Source organism: Hypomesus nipponensis, chromosome 25 (assembly GCF_054491055.1).
Source record: "Hypomesus nipponensis isolate SF chromosome 25, ASM5449105v1, whole genome shotgun sequence".
Classification (NCBI taxonomy): domain Eukaryota; kingdom Metazoa; phylum Chordata; class Actinopteri; order Osmeriformes; family Osmeridae; genus Hypomesus; species Hypomesus nipponensis.
Window position 1 is genome coordinate 11,160,627 of NC_140385.1, and position 16,996 is coordinate 11,177,622.

Below are 16,996 nucleotides of genomic sequence, written 5' to 3' on the forward strand. Positions count from 1 at the left end.
GATCGTAGGCTAATGAGCATCTATGATAACTTTGTGTCGTTATTTTCATTCGTACATAAATAAATAAAATAATTATGAACCTGATGGACTATTAATCTCATTGAGATAAATTATGTCAACTGAAATGAAGAGAAGGCATTGGTGGCGAAGAGGAATGAGAAGAGAAGGGACCGATCGAAAGGTAGAAAGAGAAGGGAGTGATACTAGAGAGGGGTGGAGAAATCCCGAGGAGGGGCCGTGGGGGTGGGGGTGGGTGTGGGGTTGTAGGCTACTATCCTTCCTCGCATCCCACACAAGCTCGTAACAAAGAACCGGCAACAACGGATGATAATGCTCCTGGATTTAACAAAAAAGCAAACAGCCACGAAACAAAAGGGAATATTCGCCACAACCCGGCACGTTCTTTGGTGATGTACGATTGTGTTTACATTGACTTCTGTATATTTTTGAGAAACCTCTCTCAAATTTGGCGAAGTTGACTATTTCGACCTGGAGACGACCTGTTAAAAAGAAAAGGCGAAACATTTTTCACAACATATCAAATGCTCACTTAAAAGTTTGCTTTTGATCAATTGTGGTAAGTTTCATGTACTTGATTTTCCTCTGTGACAGCTGGTACGGTGAGTTGGTCGCTAAAATGTATTTTCTGTGGCGTTGTGGATTTTCAATTGTTAACGTGCATATCCATGCCTAAATGAAGGCTACATGCAATGTGCCAGTCGGGCACATGAATCCTTGATTTTAGTAATCTACAATTGGAACAAAATAGTAGAATTCCACTGTGTAGAGTGTTTTCTAGCTGTCAATAGTCCTCAATTGATTAAGCTTGGGAATTGCAGTAGGCAACATTATTGCTGTTGATACTTTACAGGGTTTATTTGTCTTTCTCGTTTGTTTGTGTGTCATTGTTCCAGCCACCGTGGTGGACCATGTACTCCCAGGGTCTGTGATTCTGTCTAATAGCCTTAGTCAACCATTCTGGTCACAGACACTGTATCCAGTGTTCTGGATTTCTCCCCCTAATACCTTACCCCATTAAATACACTGACCCATTACTGTAAGACTGTAGACCAGATGGCCTTATACTGTGCATACCCCTATAAAGCATTTTGTTAATGTAGGTTGGAGGTCCACTTAAGCACTCAGGATTGCCAGCTAGACCGTTTTACTTAGTGGATCACACAATGGATGTAAACGTATAATGTGTAACCACTAGACTGTATACCTGCCATTAATGGAGAGATACAATGGCTTGGCTGTATGTTTGGATAAACTGAAAGACTGCCCCAGTGACCTACTGTATTAGTCTGTCTGTCTAATACTCAAATGCTGCCATTGACCGAAACAGGTCAAGAAAGTAAAGCCCGACAAAAGGGTCCAGCCCTACTGAGGGTCTTGGATCTTAAGAGAGAGCTTTCTCTTCAGATAAACACACACATACTGTCCAAACACAGCATTTTCCCAAACGGTTTCATTCAGAGGAAGATTAAGTGAGACTCCTATGGTTCCATCATGCAGAACATCTAAAGTGTTGAACATAACACCAAGAACAAAGTACTCAATAAAAAGTACTCTACTCTAATATTTACAACCACCACAAGTGCTGACCAGATTTAGGCCAAAAAATGTTACAGTTGTTGTGAAAATACAGGAAGATACATTCAATAAAGATAATAGGATTCCTGTCAGTTAAGGGGGTGTAGAACAGAAGGATACTGGAAGTGTTGACTGAACCAGTGTTGAACCACTTAGGTGTCAAATTGAACAATTCAAGGAATGCTGTGATCTTGCCATGTCAAAGAGTTTCAGTATACTACCCTTATCATTACAATCCTCTTTTAAGACAAACTCTTTTCAAAGCCTTTTGCAAGCCTTTATTACATTTACATTTATTCAGCTTTATTATTATTCAACAATGTCACTTTTATTAAGAAATTGGAGTGTATAAACTGAGTATAAAATGTGAATATGAAAATTAAATAAGTTAACCACTCCTGAGAGAAGATTTATATAGCATTTCTGTTGAGTCTACAAATCTTGTTCATTCCAGTGCAAAGCTCATTGAAATGTATGCAGCTCAAAATGAATTCCCTGAGCAAATTGCTCAGAGAGATGCAATACTCTCTCTTGAAGACCTTCTACACCCTGTTTTACCACATTACTCATTCACCCACACTGCTTGGATTGGTCTAAGCTACAGCTTTGTCATGAGAAGTGTACACTGTTGAACACAGACTCAGAGGTTAAGCTTTGAATCCCCCTGTACTTTTCTTTGGATAATAATGTCGGCCAAATGAAGACATTCTTGTCAGAGACAGATAAATGAGAGCAAAAACCCCTCGATTCTGTACCATGACATGATACAGAGAGGAGCCAATGTGAAGGTTGGGCTTTCATCAGCTGCTTCTTTTGAATGACAAGAATGAACAGAGGGTGGGGAGGGGGGGGCTATAGACGTTCAGCATGACCAAATGTGAAGCTTTGTTAGTCGTGCAGAATGAAATGTATGCAACCACCCATGACAAGCATTCAAGTCACGCTAGTATGAACAGTTGTGATAACCCAATGTTACCTGGATTGAAACAGATATAGGATAAACAGGGGTATTTTCCAGGACGTGTTTTTGTTGAGGAAAGCACTGCTGTGATACCATCTTTTCACTAAATTGTTTTTCTTTTGAAAGTCTGCCTTCTCTTCTTACCTTGGTTCCTTCCTCTCATGCTGTTTTCTTTCTGGTTGCTGTTGTCCATTAACCAGCATTACAGTGGTGGGTGTGTGTGTCGACTAGGACACAGGTGGTGCAACACAGAGTGAAGCACTAAGGAGATTTAAAGTGGTTGTGAAATATATGAAGCAGCATGGTTTGCAATCAGAGTAGACCTACAATTATGTCTGAAAAAGGATAGCACGATTCCATGGTGTAGTGTTAAGGATTCTGGTTGGCTCCTTCAATCAAGATACGCACGTTTTGGTCGAACAATTTATAACCATGGAAATAGTTTTAACTGTGGCACATTGGTTCCGAGGGAGGAACTTCCTTCATTGGAGCAGCTAGTATAGTGCATGTACATGGGTTGGGGGTATAGCTCAATAGTAGAGCATTGGACTGCAGCTCAAGAGATCACAGGTTCAATTTCCCCTCTCTACTGTACGTCGCTTCAAAAAAAAGCATCATTTAAGTACATTATATTACATACAATAATCGGACAGGGTGTATAAATGATGTAAATCCCCTGATATTTACATGTATAAACAGTACGGAGGTAGGGGTGGCTGCAGCGATACACAGACACATAACAACATCATGTTGTGGGGGCATGTATGTCAGTGTCCATTAATGCATGCAGGGCATGTTACTCTACAGGGAAGGGCTTATGAGCTTGAATTAACATTCCTGCAGTTGGTTGTGTGGGTCTGAGGTTGTCAGCTGATGGCATGACGTGCAGCTCAAGTTCCTGCAGTGTTTTTGTTTTTCGGCATGCATAAATGACGTGTCATTTGGCCCTCTTTGGAGTCTGTTGTTTCTTGAAATTGCACAAGGATGTGAATGTGAAATGTTGCCGATATAGAAATGCACGCGTACAGAACCCTTCATAACAACAGCCATGGAGAAACGGCTGTTAAAGTTGTCTAACGCTCCAAATTGTTTGTGTTGCTTTCAAAGAAGGTAAAATGTGTCAGACTCTATATGCAAAGGTTTGGGTTTCATACATCAGGTACACTTGAGGTACAAAACAAGTTCCTCATTGTTGTAGGAAATACAGTTCCTATTTGCAGATGTTCCTATTTATTGATAAAACTATGGAATCACTGCGCATTGATGAGTCAAGCCCAAGGGCACCAGAAGACTTAAGTCAAAAGGTGAATGTATTGTTTATTATTGTGTTGCCTCAATGAGACCTGACTGTAAAACAGTATCAACCGCTTTTTCTCAGAAGTCTTCCTGCTTGTTGTAATTGAGTCAAGGAGTGTCTATTTTCAGGAACCCTCGTCCTTCCAGTCCAAAGTTCCAAGTCTCTCGCTCCAGGTTTTTCCTCAATTTCCAGCTCAAAGGGATTTGTATTGTCGTAATACCAGAGTTCAAAGACTACTTGGGAATGTGTCATAATTTGATAATATTTTTTTTTTCTCGGTTGTGCGGTGCAAGGGTACAGTTTATAACAGTCATAAGGAACAATTGTCACATTTAATGAGTGGTCCTTAAGATATCTAAAACAATATGTGTGCCTTTTGTGTTGGGCAGTGTGTTGTGATGACATTGGCCTTCCTCTTTGAAATGTCATGGTGTTTAGTTCTCTGCTCTTCTCTTCCTCTTCAGGCAACAATGATACCGCCACAATGACCTTTTATAATGAAGCCTGACCTCTGATTGGCCAGAGCCCTAATTGGAACATCCTCTGGAATAAAAGCCACTCCCAAACATGTCTAGTCCGGAACCTTCCATAGGTCCGGTGTCCATTGTAACCCCCCAAACAGAAACCAAACACAGACCACCTATCTCTCAGAAACCCTCAATGGACTCCCCTCCAGGACAGAAGGACAGTACACTCCAGACTTCTGGAGGAAAAGTTAAGTGCATCATTGACAGATTTAGCCATCCGGATGCTACACCAGCAGCAGTGGAGCCACCCACCAACGGTGCCTCCAAACTTAGCCCTAAGAAAAGTCCCAAGAGGGCCCCCACCGTCAAACCCAAACCGGTCCGTACCACTCTCCAGTCTCAAAAAAGGGGGGACAAGGCCCCACCACTTCCACTGAAGCGGAGTCTTATTCTGCGGCAGCAGAGCAACCAGGCTAAGAAGGAGGCACTGAAAGAAGGCGAGGGCAGTGGGATTATTGCCAATGTGGAAGGAGGACGATCAGGTAAGCACTGCTAATTGCTGCTAATTATTATAAATTACTGCTAAAGGTACATTTTTGTCACAGCTCCCGGTCATATACTACCTTCTCAGTTCACACCAGTACAGAAAACAAATAAGCAGGCTTGTAACACAGGTTCAGAAAACCTGGGGCCTGTTCCATAAAGGCCGCTCAAAAAAGCTAGACCTAAAGTCCTAAACCAGACTTGAATAAGTTTAATTAGTCAAGCGGGGCTAAAGCGGTTCCATAAAGGCCAATTTCAGCTCACGCAGTCCTACTAATTCAAGTCAGATTTAAGTAGTCAAGCTAATTGCGCGTGCACCCAATTCTTAAACAGCCCGAGAGGTAAAACATGGATCATACATCCACCACGGCAAATGCAATGCACACGGCCACGTGACTTCTTCCAGAAGATACTCGGATAATTTTGATTGAGATATAGGCCTATGCCTGATGCCTAAACATTTGAAATCACAAACTAACATCCATACATTTAACGGCTATAGTGTGAAGCCTATCAAAGCATTGTTCATCATTGTTTAATGCATTAGGCTAAATGTAGCTATATGCTATTTAAGTTTATTTTCTATCAATGTTGAACATATTGAACTGATGAGAATAAGAAAATGAGAATATAAGTGGTAAATCATCGTTTTCCCGTTAGGGTCAGTGTTCATGGAACGTCTAGTTAAGCACCAAGTCACGCTAAGCCTGACAGTTAGTCTGACCCTGACCTGACTAGTTTCGCAGCCTAAGTTGCCATAGTAACCGAGTTCGAACTACGTTGAGCTCGCTTTATGGAACCGAATGAACTAGAAATGAGTCCGATTAACAGACAGAAGTCTGGCTCATTCGGTAAACTCGCTTTATGGAACAGGCCTCTGACACTCACTCTGTGAGTGAACTTTGACACATCTATGCAAATGCATCTACTTTTATGCTGATCTGTTTGTTTAGCCAGGGGGCAAAATGGTAAATAAAGACAAACAAATGACACAAATGGGCGAATCATGTGCGAGTATGAACAGGTTGAGAGCTGAATGTCTTGACGGTATTTCCCCTGAGGAGCAGAGAGTGAGTCATATATCCAGCTCACCCAGAGGGAGATAAGGGGTGAGGTCATGTGACCGACCCTTACAAACCGAAACAGGTTCTGTGAGCTTGAATGCTTTGGCATAAGGAAACACACCAAATTGTGAGTGTGTGTTTAGTAAGTAAGTAAGACTTTATTTATATAGCACATTTCATACAGCTCAAGGTGCTTTACATAAAATCAACAAAAACAATAATACAAGTGATAAAAAAGAGAGAGAGTTTAGAGAGAGTCGAACCAATTCCAATGCATATTAGCGTTTGTGTGACAGGAAAGGGAGGGGGAACATGAAGGAATAAGAAAGCAGGTGTAAATGATAGGTGACAAGGTGGATTGTGTGTACATTTTCATGTCTTGAGGTTTTTCACATTAAGTACAATTAGCTCAACCATACACAAATAGTAGCAAGCACTTGAGCTCTCTAATTACGTATTTTTTTCCTACTTTGTGTAGTCTATTGCTAAGTACACTTTGCTGAAATGAACTTTATCTGCTTATTCATCGCAATGTAGAAATTGCATTCCGTTGGTACTATCAGATTAACTCAAGGTAAATACAAATATTCTCGGGCTGTTCCGAATTTTGTACTAACAGGAAATCGATTGTCATGTAATTTTCCCCGTTGAGACAATGTTTCAATGTTGGCTCCTGTAGATACCTGCCTCTCTCATACTCTCTCTGTCTGTTTTCTCTGTTGTTTTACGTTTGTCAGTCTCTCTATAGTCACATAAACATCTCACTCAGCACATAAACAAGTCATAGCACCTTTTATCCCAATTTCAGTATTTTACATCACATGAACTCAAATCATCATACATATTTGATGTAGTAAAAGTGCACTAATATAAAATGCTTTATCAGGTGCCCTGCACAAGCTGTTAGCCTAGGATTTCATGCTGACTAGACAATCCAGTCCATCACATGTTCAGCTATGGAACCCGCTAATGTTTACCTAACAGAGATGGACACACCAAATAAAAAGAATGAGAAGGGATGGAAACAGCTGTCAGTGAAAGTGAGACGTCTTATCTCAGGGTACACATTAGATAACTAACACAGAGTGAACAGACTTGACGGGAAACAAGCCTCTCAAACCACCAGATTGAGAGTTCAAAGGCTGCTCCGGGATGGATTCCCAGTTCACAGAGCAGAAAAGATGAGAGAATAGTGGGTCTTCATATGTGTGCTGTACGTGTGGCCCGTTGAGTGAAGTTTGTGTAGCGGCCAGCTATTGTGATCTGCATTTGTTAAAGACGAGGAATTGTCTTTTGAAAATTTGTGTTTTTCTTTAGTATTATGCACATTGATCGGTATTATGGTTGTTGCAGAAGCCCTGTGGTCTAACTCCTGTGCTCTCCCTCTCCCCCAGAGCCTGATGGGAAGGAGGTGGACCTACAGCTGGTTGGAGGAGTGGAGGCAGAGGCGGAGCATGCCTCTGACACGCCCCCGAGCCCCTGCTGTGACAGGGACTGCAGCTGTATGTGCCACCTACAGCGACCCGGCATGAAACTGGTGTGGGTGCCCATAGAGGAGGAGGATGAAGAGGAACAAGAGAGGGATGAGAGCGAGGAGGAGGAGAGAGGAGCGGAGGGGGAAAGCGAGGCAGGGGAAGAGGAGGAGGAGGAGGAGGAGGAGGGGAACGTGTCCTCCGGAGGGGATGAGACTGAGGAAAGCGGAGGCAAGCTGAACAAGGCCAAGTTCTATCATGTTCTGGATGTTCTCATGGCTGATGGGAGCAGGAGACAGTCCGACCCTGGACCCCAGGTGGTCTTGACTTCCTTCGCTCCCACATGCCCAGGGTCTCCCCCCATCCCCCCCAAACGGATATACTCATCCAAACGCTGTCAGGAAGAGGAAGAAGATATCTACGAAGACATTCTAGTCGTCGTGGAGCCCAAACCCAGAACTGACCTCTGTCAAGAAATGGATATCCCTCTTATTAGGGTTCGGAAACCCGCCAGGCGATCCAAACTGCTCAGCGAAAACTCGGACTCCACTTCCGACCAGGACTTGGCCTTAAGCACGGACGACAACCCGCCTGCCATCCCCCCACGGATGCCTGTGGAGAAAAGTGCCCGCAACCTCACCCCGGCACAGAGGGGGGGGGTAGCCTTGCCCCAGCCCACGGCCGAGGAGTGGCGCTCCCTACGCCCCTCTACGTCCCCTAACCTCTGTGCCAGTCAGGTGACCCCCCAACGGGCATCCATCCCTGCCCCCAACAGCCCAATCCTACCCGTCCGACCCCCCCCTCAACCCCCCAAGACCGGCAGAGACCCTCGGAGGCTGAGCAATGTTTCCGTTCTGTCCCTCACACAAGCTAAAGGTGGGTGGGGGACAGTCAGATCTGGGATTTAAATACCTCTGAATCAACATGAACTAGAGTAGGACATTTCAATGGGTTGCCTTTACAGTAGATCCACCTGTATAGAAGCATTTTGAATACAAAAGATACGGTAGGGAAGCTTTATTGTTCATTACGTGGAAATTTGTGTTCAGCATTCTGGCAACACTGAAATGTCCAGCACACAGTATAGACAGACAGTACACAGTCTAAAACAGACAGTGAAGAGCAATTCAAATCAGCAGCAGCAGCAGTCCTCATGGGCTATTGGGGCGGTTATTTCATTCTGTCCTCGTTTAGAATTGTCTCAGCAGAGGGATGTGACTTTTCGTAACAGATGGAAAAAGATGGACCGTATGTAACAGATTTAGGAAAGAGTTCTTTACAGTACGGTTCTGTGTCTGTCTCTAGAACACGAGGAGAACGGTGGGAACGAAGGAGAGAAAGAGGAGGCGACTGAAAAGTAAGCTTTCACAAAACCACTTTTACACCCACACACACACACTCACTGATTGGTCACTCCTGTGTCAGATTTGACTCTTGCCTTGTCCTTCATCTACCAGACACTCCACACTAAGAAGAGGATCCTCCATTGACTGGGAATCCAGCCTACAGGACGGTAAGGTCACCTGATATGACTGACGACCAAAACCAAACAAAAAAGAGTCACTGTAGAAACTGGTTTTCTTGATACATAAGCTAAATAGCCAATGTAATACAAGAAGAGGAAAAGCAACATTTTGCACGCAGTGTCATTGCCACCCACAAAGTACCGACCATTATGCTGCGATTTGTTCCAAAGTAGGTTACAGGGTGTGTCCTTGAATTGGCACAACTGTCACAGGTTTCAGATCTTGGAACACACCTGTGGGTTTTACGAGTCTTCATATGTTCTGTATGTTCAGATGAAAAAATCTGTTTTTTTTAATTAAAGTCCACCTCCATCTACTGCGTACGCGTGATGTTATACAGATGAAATGACCGTTGAACTTGAACCCCCCTCCCCCGCCAGAGCCTCTTTACCAGACATACCGTGCCACAGTCATTACCAAGGAGATCCGCCGCCAAACCGTGTGCCGCAACATCAGCAAGACCAGCGCCGACTACCCGACGGACTGGAGCACCCGGCGTTCAGGACCAGGCCCGGGTCAGAGCACCCTATGGCAGGACCTGCCGGCCGTACGAGACAGCAACGTGCTGGAGACACTCAGCCCCGAGCAGTGCAAATACCAGGAGGTGAGAACTTTATTGTTCGTTGAATTTACGTAACATTTTTCTTCAGCCATCTGGCGACCCAATGAAAAACGTACAGCACACAGACAGACAGTACACCAAACAGGGGCTTGTAGAGGAGGAGGAAGGGGATGACGTGTAGTCGTAAGGCTTAGAGAGAGGCCTTACACTGCAAAGAAAAATTAAGGATGAAATTAAGGTACAGAATTGTTATGCACTTGCTTATGCTTAAAACAAGTACATTAGCTGTCAGTCACGTAAGACATTTTCACTTGATAATATTTTTTTAAATAATGTGTCATTTACTGAAATTAAGTCAACATCAATAAACCAGTTATACTAGAAACAAGTAAAAACTAGATTTAAAATCAATCAAAAAACAAGATCATCACACTTAGATTAGAAATAGTTTTTGCAGTGTAGTCTGTTGCTATTTCAGTTAGCTACAAGAAGTTTATAAGTGAATGACATGTTCGGCAACCATTCTCTCTCTATTTCTCTCGCACTCACACCTCTCTCTCTCACCAGAGTATGTTTGAGGTGTTGACCTCAGAGGCTTCTTACCTGAGGTCACTTCGGGTTCTCACCGAACACTTCCTGGAAAACCGTGACCTGGATGAGAGCATGATCATCCGCGACAAGAAGACGCTGTTCTCCAACATCCTGCGAGTGAGGGAGGTCAGCGAGAGGTGAGAGGACAGAAACATTTTTATGTCATTGAAACTCGTGTGAAACACGAATCACATTCGGATGGTTTATTGTTGTCCAATGTAAGGAATAGACAAAGGATATTGAAGAAAGTGAGAGAAGAGAGACAGGATTATAGATGTTATCCCTACACAACAGTGAAACGGTGACATTTCCCCAGTGTGGGATGAATGAAGTCAATCAATCCATCAACATCTATGCCTTGAAAACCCTGTTTGTCTAACCTGATTTCATCAAATGTCACAACGGCTGTGCTACTTCATCAAACTCTCTTCTCATGACAATCCTCATGAGGTTGACCTTTGACCCCCCCGCCCCCAAGGTTTCTGAAGGACCTGGAGGATCGCATGGACGAGAGTCTGGTGTTTTCGGACATCTGCGACATCATCCATTATCACGCCCAGCACAACTTCCCAGCTTACATCGACTATGTCCGCAACCAGATTTACCAGGAGAAGACTTACACTTCCCTCATGTATGCACACACTAACACACACACTACCACATATACACATGCTAAGATTCATTGTCTCCGCCTGATTTGCACCCTTAAACATTGTGTCCTTGATCTTTGATGGTGGTGTGTGTGTGTGCTCGCTCGCGCGCGGGTGTGTGTGCTCGTCCACAGAAAAAACAATGTGAACTTTGCCACGGTCATCACCCATCTACAGGAGTCTCCTCTGTGCCAACGACTGCCCTTCATGTCCTTCCTCCTCCTGCCATTTCAGCGAATCACACGCATTAAGATGCTCATCGAGGTGAGGGGCATTGTGGGAACTGTAGTTTCTGCTTATTGTCGAGATAGGACAGACTAGCGATTGTCTGACCAGAGATTCAAATACAGACTGTTAAAAGTACAGTGTGCACTTCTGCTTCTAGATATTATGCTGTACTTGTAAACATACACTATTTGGATAAAAAGTAATGTACATGTAGATATAAGTAGTTTATTTCTCATTGAAAACGAGTCTGAAACCAACAAAGTTTAAGTTGTGTTATGATTCCGGCTTCAGGTGAACCCAAATGCAAGACTCAGAATGCTGACATGATATGAACCAGGTTTATTGCAGACATAGAGGGGTAATGATGAAGGTGAGGTCTGTGGATGCCAGACAGGAGGGAGTGAGCTGTAGGTAATGGTATTAGTACGAGGTGGTCGATGACATCTGTAGTAAGCAGAGACAGAGTCGTATCAATAATCTTGAATGAAACATGGACTAGATAAGGCAAAGTCCAACGACCGTCAGGTTAGCAACATTGAACTGTCTATGGGAAGCCAGGGTAGATAAACTGTGCAGGTAATGACAGATAGGTAACAGGTGTGTCTGGTTGGGAGGTGAACTGGAAGACGTGGACCGGAAATTTGGAGTATGTGACCTGGAACACGGACTTGACAGACACGACTTCTTCTGTATTTCGTGAACTGGCCCCAGTCCAGGCACGTGGGTTTGTGTTTTAACCTCTCCTCGTGTTTATCAGAACATCCTCAAAAGAACAAAGGAGGGAACTGGCGAGGAACAGACCGCCTCCAAGGCCTTGGAGTCTGTATCGAAGGTAACACCCTTGCCAGCCAACTGCATTCCAGACCATTCCATTCTAAAGCCTCGCGCACACACAACCAACACACACGCCTTACACACGTTGTGACATCATCCCATGCGTCTCTTATCCCAGTTGAAGGATATCCTTTTGTGTTATAGGTCATTATGTTATTTAGGGCACTGGAAATATGTGCTGAAGAACTGAAGTGACTAAGGTTGTGTTATGTAAATGTTGTCTCAAAAGGGAGTGGCATACTAAATGAAAATGGCCAAATACTCTTAAAGAGTTTAATGCGACATCGAAGGCCCATGTGAAAGTTTGGGTTGTGTAAAGAAACAGTGTTTTGGAGTCATTTTGTTGTTTTCTTATCCGTTCTCTCTGTTTTTCTCTATCTGGGATATTCTCACACACACACACACACACACACACACACACACCAGATCATAGAGGTGTGCAACACTGAGGTGGGGAAGATGAAACAGGTGGAGGAGCTGATTCACCTCTCCAAGATGCTAGAGTTTGACAAGCTCAAGGTACATATAGACAAGTTTGCTGTTTTGGTAAACCCCGCTCAAGGATTCTATTAATTGTTATGTGCTCAATGGTTCGAAGGCACTGGACTCTCTCTCTCTCTCTCTATTTATTCATGTCTCCGTCTTGCTCACTCTCTCCCTCTGCAGGCCATCCCTATCATCTCCCAAACACGCTTCCTGGAGAAGAAAGGTGAACTCCAGGAGATGGTCAAAGGAGCCACGCTCTTCAACATGCGGGGCAAGTTCACCACAGTCCACCTCTTCCTCTTCAACGACCTGCTAATCATAGCCAGCAAAAAGGGGTGAGTTTAATTTTTTGCTATTACCATTTGGTTTTTAATGCTCACCTTTTCTTTGTCTTTTTTTTTGAGCACCAGAGCTGAAAACATATCTTTCCACAAGTGCTGCTTAAGTAGGATTGACTGAGCAGGAATGTGATGCGATGATTTAGACACATTACCCCTCACACCAAACTTGAATAACATTTGAATAAATAAACTTTAGCCAGGACTAATAGGGAAAGGCTGGATAATCCAGACTATGTTTGTAATTAAAGACACTTGCAAGCCAGCCATGCCTCGGTTACAGAGTCTAACCAAAGTCCAACCAGGCGAAAATGCCTCTTCGCTAAATTGGATAGACCTACTACCAATCAGAGCAACGTAATATGTTGTTTGTTGAAAACAAATTCAAACTTTGGTGACGTGGTTGATTACGTTACTGTTGATCATCTGTCCATCATCGTATAAAGCCCGCCCTGACAATTTGATTGGTCCAAATAACTTCTGTTCGGACATACTTTTTCCCAAAACTAGCGACCCCAGACCCAACTTCCCGACCACGTTTTTTTGTGGGCGGGGCCAAGTTGGGCTGGCAGCCAGGCTACTCATTCCCACTATAGAAAGGATTTTTTGTTTGTTGTATATTTACATATTTGTAGCCTTTTGGATCTTGTTGTCCTTAGGCATCCTGTGTTTATTTCTTGGAGGAATCCCTTATCTGACTGGTTTCTTGTCCCCATCTCTGTAGCCCGGAACGTTTTGTTGTCCTGGACCACGTCCACCGCTCCCTGGTGCAGGTTCAGCCATTAGGAGAAGACGCCAGCCCCAGCTCTGGCTACGAGCACTGCTTCTGCCTGACCCTGCTGGAGAACCACCAGGGACGCATGATGGAGAGGCTGCTCAAGGCCCCTTCACAGTGAGTGTGTGTGCGCACGCGTGTGTGCACATGTGTTTTTTTTCCCTTACATAATTGACTTTGAATTTGGCAAGAATTGAAGACAATTATCATCCTAAGTGTGTGATTTGTGTCACGCTCACAAAGGGAGATTCTAAATATATGTGCGAAACATACCCTATCGGCATGGAATCATCTGGAAAGGATTGGACTTTCCAAGTATGGGAAAAATGCTCTTAAACTTAACTGACACCCTCCTACAGGAGCTGGAATGGGACGCTTGTCAAATGTCATGCACACACGTTTGTGAATGCTGTGTCAGAAGATAAGATAAGAAAACGTAATTGCACATTAACGTTTTAATAAAATAGAAATTTCCCTTCGGCATTCTGGCAACATAGTATTAAACAAACAATAAAGAAAAACTCAAATATTTCACAATGAAAATGATATAAAAAATGACATTTATTATCTGTTTATCCCAATTAGTGGATCGAGATTGACCTTATATGACCTTAAAATCGTATATCCTTTGTCATCTTCGTATTATTAATTCATATGGAATTTTATTACAGCAGGGGCGTTGTTATACCCTTTTTACGGGGGACGGTGCCCCAGTATAAATCTGCTGTGCCCCAGTAAAATCTAAAGTTTAGTTTTAACAATTTACTTTATTAGTCAGTGCATTAATTGAGATTGATAATCCCGGAAAAAATAAACGCAGTATCCCAATCAACGCTTGTAAAAGTGTTTAACCGAAAACACAAACCAATGCACGCAGAATTCCATGTCAGCGCGCACTTTTGAGCCTGCCAAATAGCCACTGCAGCACGCGCACAGAAGTCCAGTTGTCAGACTAGTCGGCACAGTCCGAATTGAGGTAGGCTAAGAAAACATGACAAAACTAAAGATAGTTTCTAAATGATAGGCCTACTGATCATTTTATTTTGACTAAAACGTACAAACAATATTACATGACACTCAAAAAAACAGTATTTGTGCTCAAATGAAAGCCCAAAATATATAGGGGCCTGTGCCCTAGTAGAGTTGTCTAAATACGCCTCTTTATTACAGTTTTCTAGGCAAGACACCATGTCACCCTGGTTTCCCTGGTTTGTCCTGTGCTTGCATGACACAGATAAATATGAACATGTCTGTGCTCGTTTTTCAAGATGATCAACATTTTGCGGAATCGGCACAAGTCCCTTTCTCACACCCCCATTCTTCCTCCCCTCTCTCTTTCTCCCTCTCCGTCTCTCCCTCCTCCTTGCTGTATTTTTCTTACCCTCTCTTTCCATCCTTCCCACCTTCTCTGTCTCCCTCCTTTATTATCTCTTTCCCTCTCATCCCTCCTTCCTTCACTTCTCTCTCTCGCACTCTCGCTTTCTCTTGCTCTCGCTGGCTCAGGTCGGACATGCACAGATGGATCGCTGCGTTCCCTAACCCCTCGAACCCAGATGGAGACGAAGAGGAGGTCATATATGAAGACTGGGGTGAGATGAACCAGCAACAAGTTCCTACACACTTCACTTATTTGCTTGTTCCTTGTAACAGCCTCCAAACAAGATGGCCTTAAATGGACACAGTTTGGGTTACTTTGCCGCACGGTTTACATTTAGTGGTTTCTTATTTACTCTGTGTGTGTGTGTGTGTGTGTGTGTGTGTGTGTGTGTGTGTGTGTCAGACTGCCCTCAGGTGCAGTGTGTGGAACAGTACATAGCTCAGCAGACAGATGAGCTGACACTGGAGCCTACAGAGATCATCAATGTGGTGCGCAAAATCAGTGGGGGTAAGCAACTAGACAAGGCCAGCGGCCTGGTTACATTTCTACCCCTGGGGACTTGCTTATCTATCAGTATGTTGTCATATGACTAGACTAGGAAGCCAAAAGTACAGTCAAATGTTACATTGTTCCCCCTATAACTCGTCCTTTGATACTTGGAAATATTTTAAGATATAATTTAAAGACTGTAGGATGGTTGCTCTTTACTAATCTTTTAACATAGACAGTAGGACGGATGCTCTTTGCTAATCTTTTAAAAATTTTTCCCCTATTTGTGGCTTCTTGTATGTCCTTATTCCAAAATATGGCCTCAATCCTTTGTCTATACCATAGAAATTTGTTGATTTGCAATGATTATTTTGCCTGATTGATATCGAAACCTCCAATACCCCTCATTTATTTTGCCTCCTTCCTTATCTCATCGCATCTTTACCTCCTCCTACCCTTTTTCCCCTCATGGATTCCCCAAATTTTCCTAGGGTGGTATGAAGGGATCCGTCTTTCGGATGGTCAGAAGGGCTGGTTTCCCGTAGGGAATGTTCTGGAGATAACCAACGAGCATGTGAAGCGCCGGAATCTTCGAGAACGTTACCGGGTCATACAGGCTGCCAGCGCAGTCACTAACAAGAACCGCTGAGCTGCCACAGTGGAGCACAAGAACAATATTAAAACATGGAAAACTCTTCTCCAAATTCCAGAACATAGAAGGAATATTACGACATCTTGAAATGTATTACTGAGATTGTGAATAATCCATTTATGTTCTTTTGGAAGACCCAGAGAAATTTCAGTCAAACATATGTTGACTGTAATATGAAAAATATTCACATCTCATTTCAAGAGCTCTAGTTTATTTTTAAATTTTTAAGAGTTAGAATTTGATAACAGAAAAAATTGTTTTATGGATCAGGAAATAGTTGTATTGGAGAAGGATGACACAACATTGGATACTAGAAGTCTACTTGGCTTAGACATTGATTTCTGTTTGTGTTATACAGTCAAGCACAGATTTGTGTGCACCAGTAATTGAGGGAGTACCTGTTCTGCTGGTGTTATGCATGCCTGCTTGTAAAATGTTCTTGAATTTTTAAGTCATGCAGATGGTTACCTCAGTATGAGCTAGTGCAATGTAACACCTACTAAGTATGATGCATATTCCAGTTATGAAAAATGTGTCCTGACAACCTATAATATTCTTTCGCACTGGTGGAACACACTCATTCTTATCATAGTGGAAGACCTCCAGGCCAACAAGGTGAACTTGAAAATCCAGGACAAACACGTAGGTTACTGGAAACATCTGGTTAAGGATCTGTGCAAGGACATTGTTGAGCAAACTTCATGGAGGACAATGACAAATCATTCTCAGAAAGTGCCTTCTCAATTTCATAGAATGCACATGCCACAGACATTGACTGGTTTGGTTAGTTAAAAACTAACACAGAATCTGAGAAACTATGCTCCATGTGTTTTAAAAGTATGTAAAAGTACAGACTATCCTGTATGCCGTGGCTTTGTAGATATTTACATGTTCAGTGATTATCTTATCAAGATTGAATTTAAGTGTTGTTGCACTGAGAGTCAGTATGTTTCTTGCTTACGGGTAAGGGCTTGGATTCTATTCCTGGATTTTCTGTAAATGTATCACTGTTGTATATATGTTTTATCTGGGGGTTTCTTATTTTAAGAAACGGTCTTAATAAATTTAAAAAATCCATTGGAGAAAG

At 43.0% G+C, this 16,996-nt stretch overlaps 1 protein-coding gene across 1 annotated transcript; it reads left to right on the top strand.

The window, feature by feature from the left end:
* Positions 1 to 292: 292 nt before the first annotated feature.
* arhgef15b (Rho guanine nucleotide exchange factor 15b) lies at positions 293 to 16,995 on the top strand. Its single transcript, XM_084691587.1, has 16 exons — positions 293 to 577; positions 4,319 to 4,863; positions 7,323 to 8,276; positions 8,706 to 8,757; positions 8,858 to 8,913; positions 9,307 to 9,530; positions 10,056 to 10,216; positions 10,558 to 10,710; positions 10,864 to 10,993; positions 11,715 to 11,789; positions 12,218 to 12,310; positions 12,458 to 12,612; positions 13,340 to 13,507; positions 14,894 to 14,979; positions 15,171 to 15,275; positions 15,749 to 16,995. Exons 2-16 carry the CDS (start codon positions 4,422 to 4,424, stop codon positions 15,904 to 15,906), a joined length of 3,012 nt encoding a protein of 1,003 aa, XP_084547713.1. The 5' UTR covers positions 293 to 577; positions 4,319 to 4,421; the 3' UTR covers positions 15,907 to 16,995.
* The last annotated feature ends 1 nt before the right edge of the window (position 16,996 follows it).

Excerpts from the sequence above, each read along its gene's own strand:
- arhgef15b (XM_084691587.1), top strand. The coding sequence starts at position 4,422 with ATGTCTAGTCCGGAACCTTCCATAGGTCCGGTGTCCATTGTAACCCCC. Across the intron at positions 11,790-12,217 it reads CCTTGGAGTCTGTATCGAAG|ATCATAGAGGTGTGCAACAC; the intron begins GTAACACCCTTG and ends CACACACACCAG. Across the intron at positions 14,980-15,170 it reads GGTCATATATGAAGACTGGG|ACTGCCCTCAGGTGCAGTGT; the intron begins GTGAGATGAACC and ends TGTGTGTGTCAG.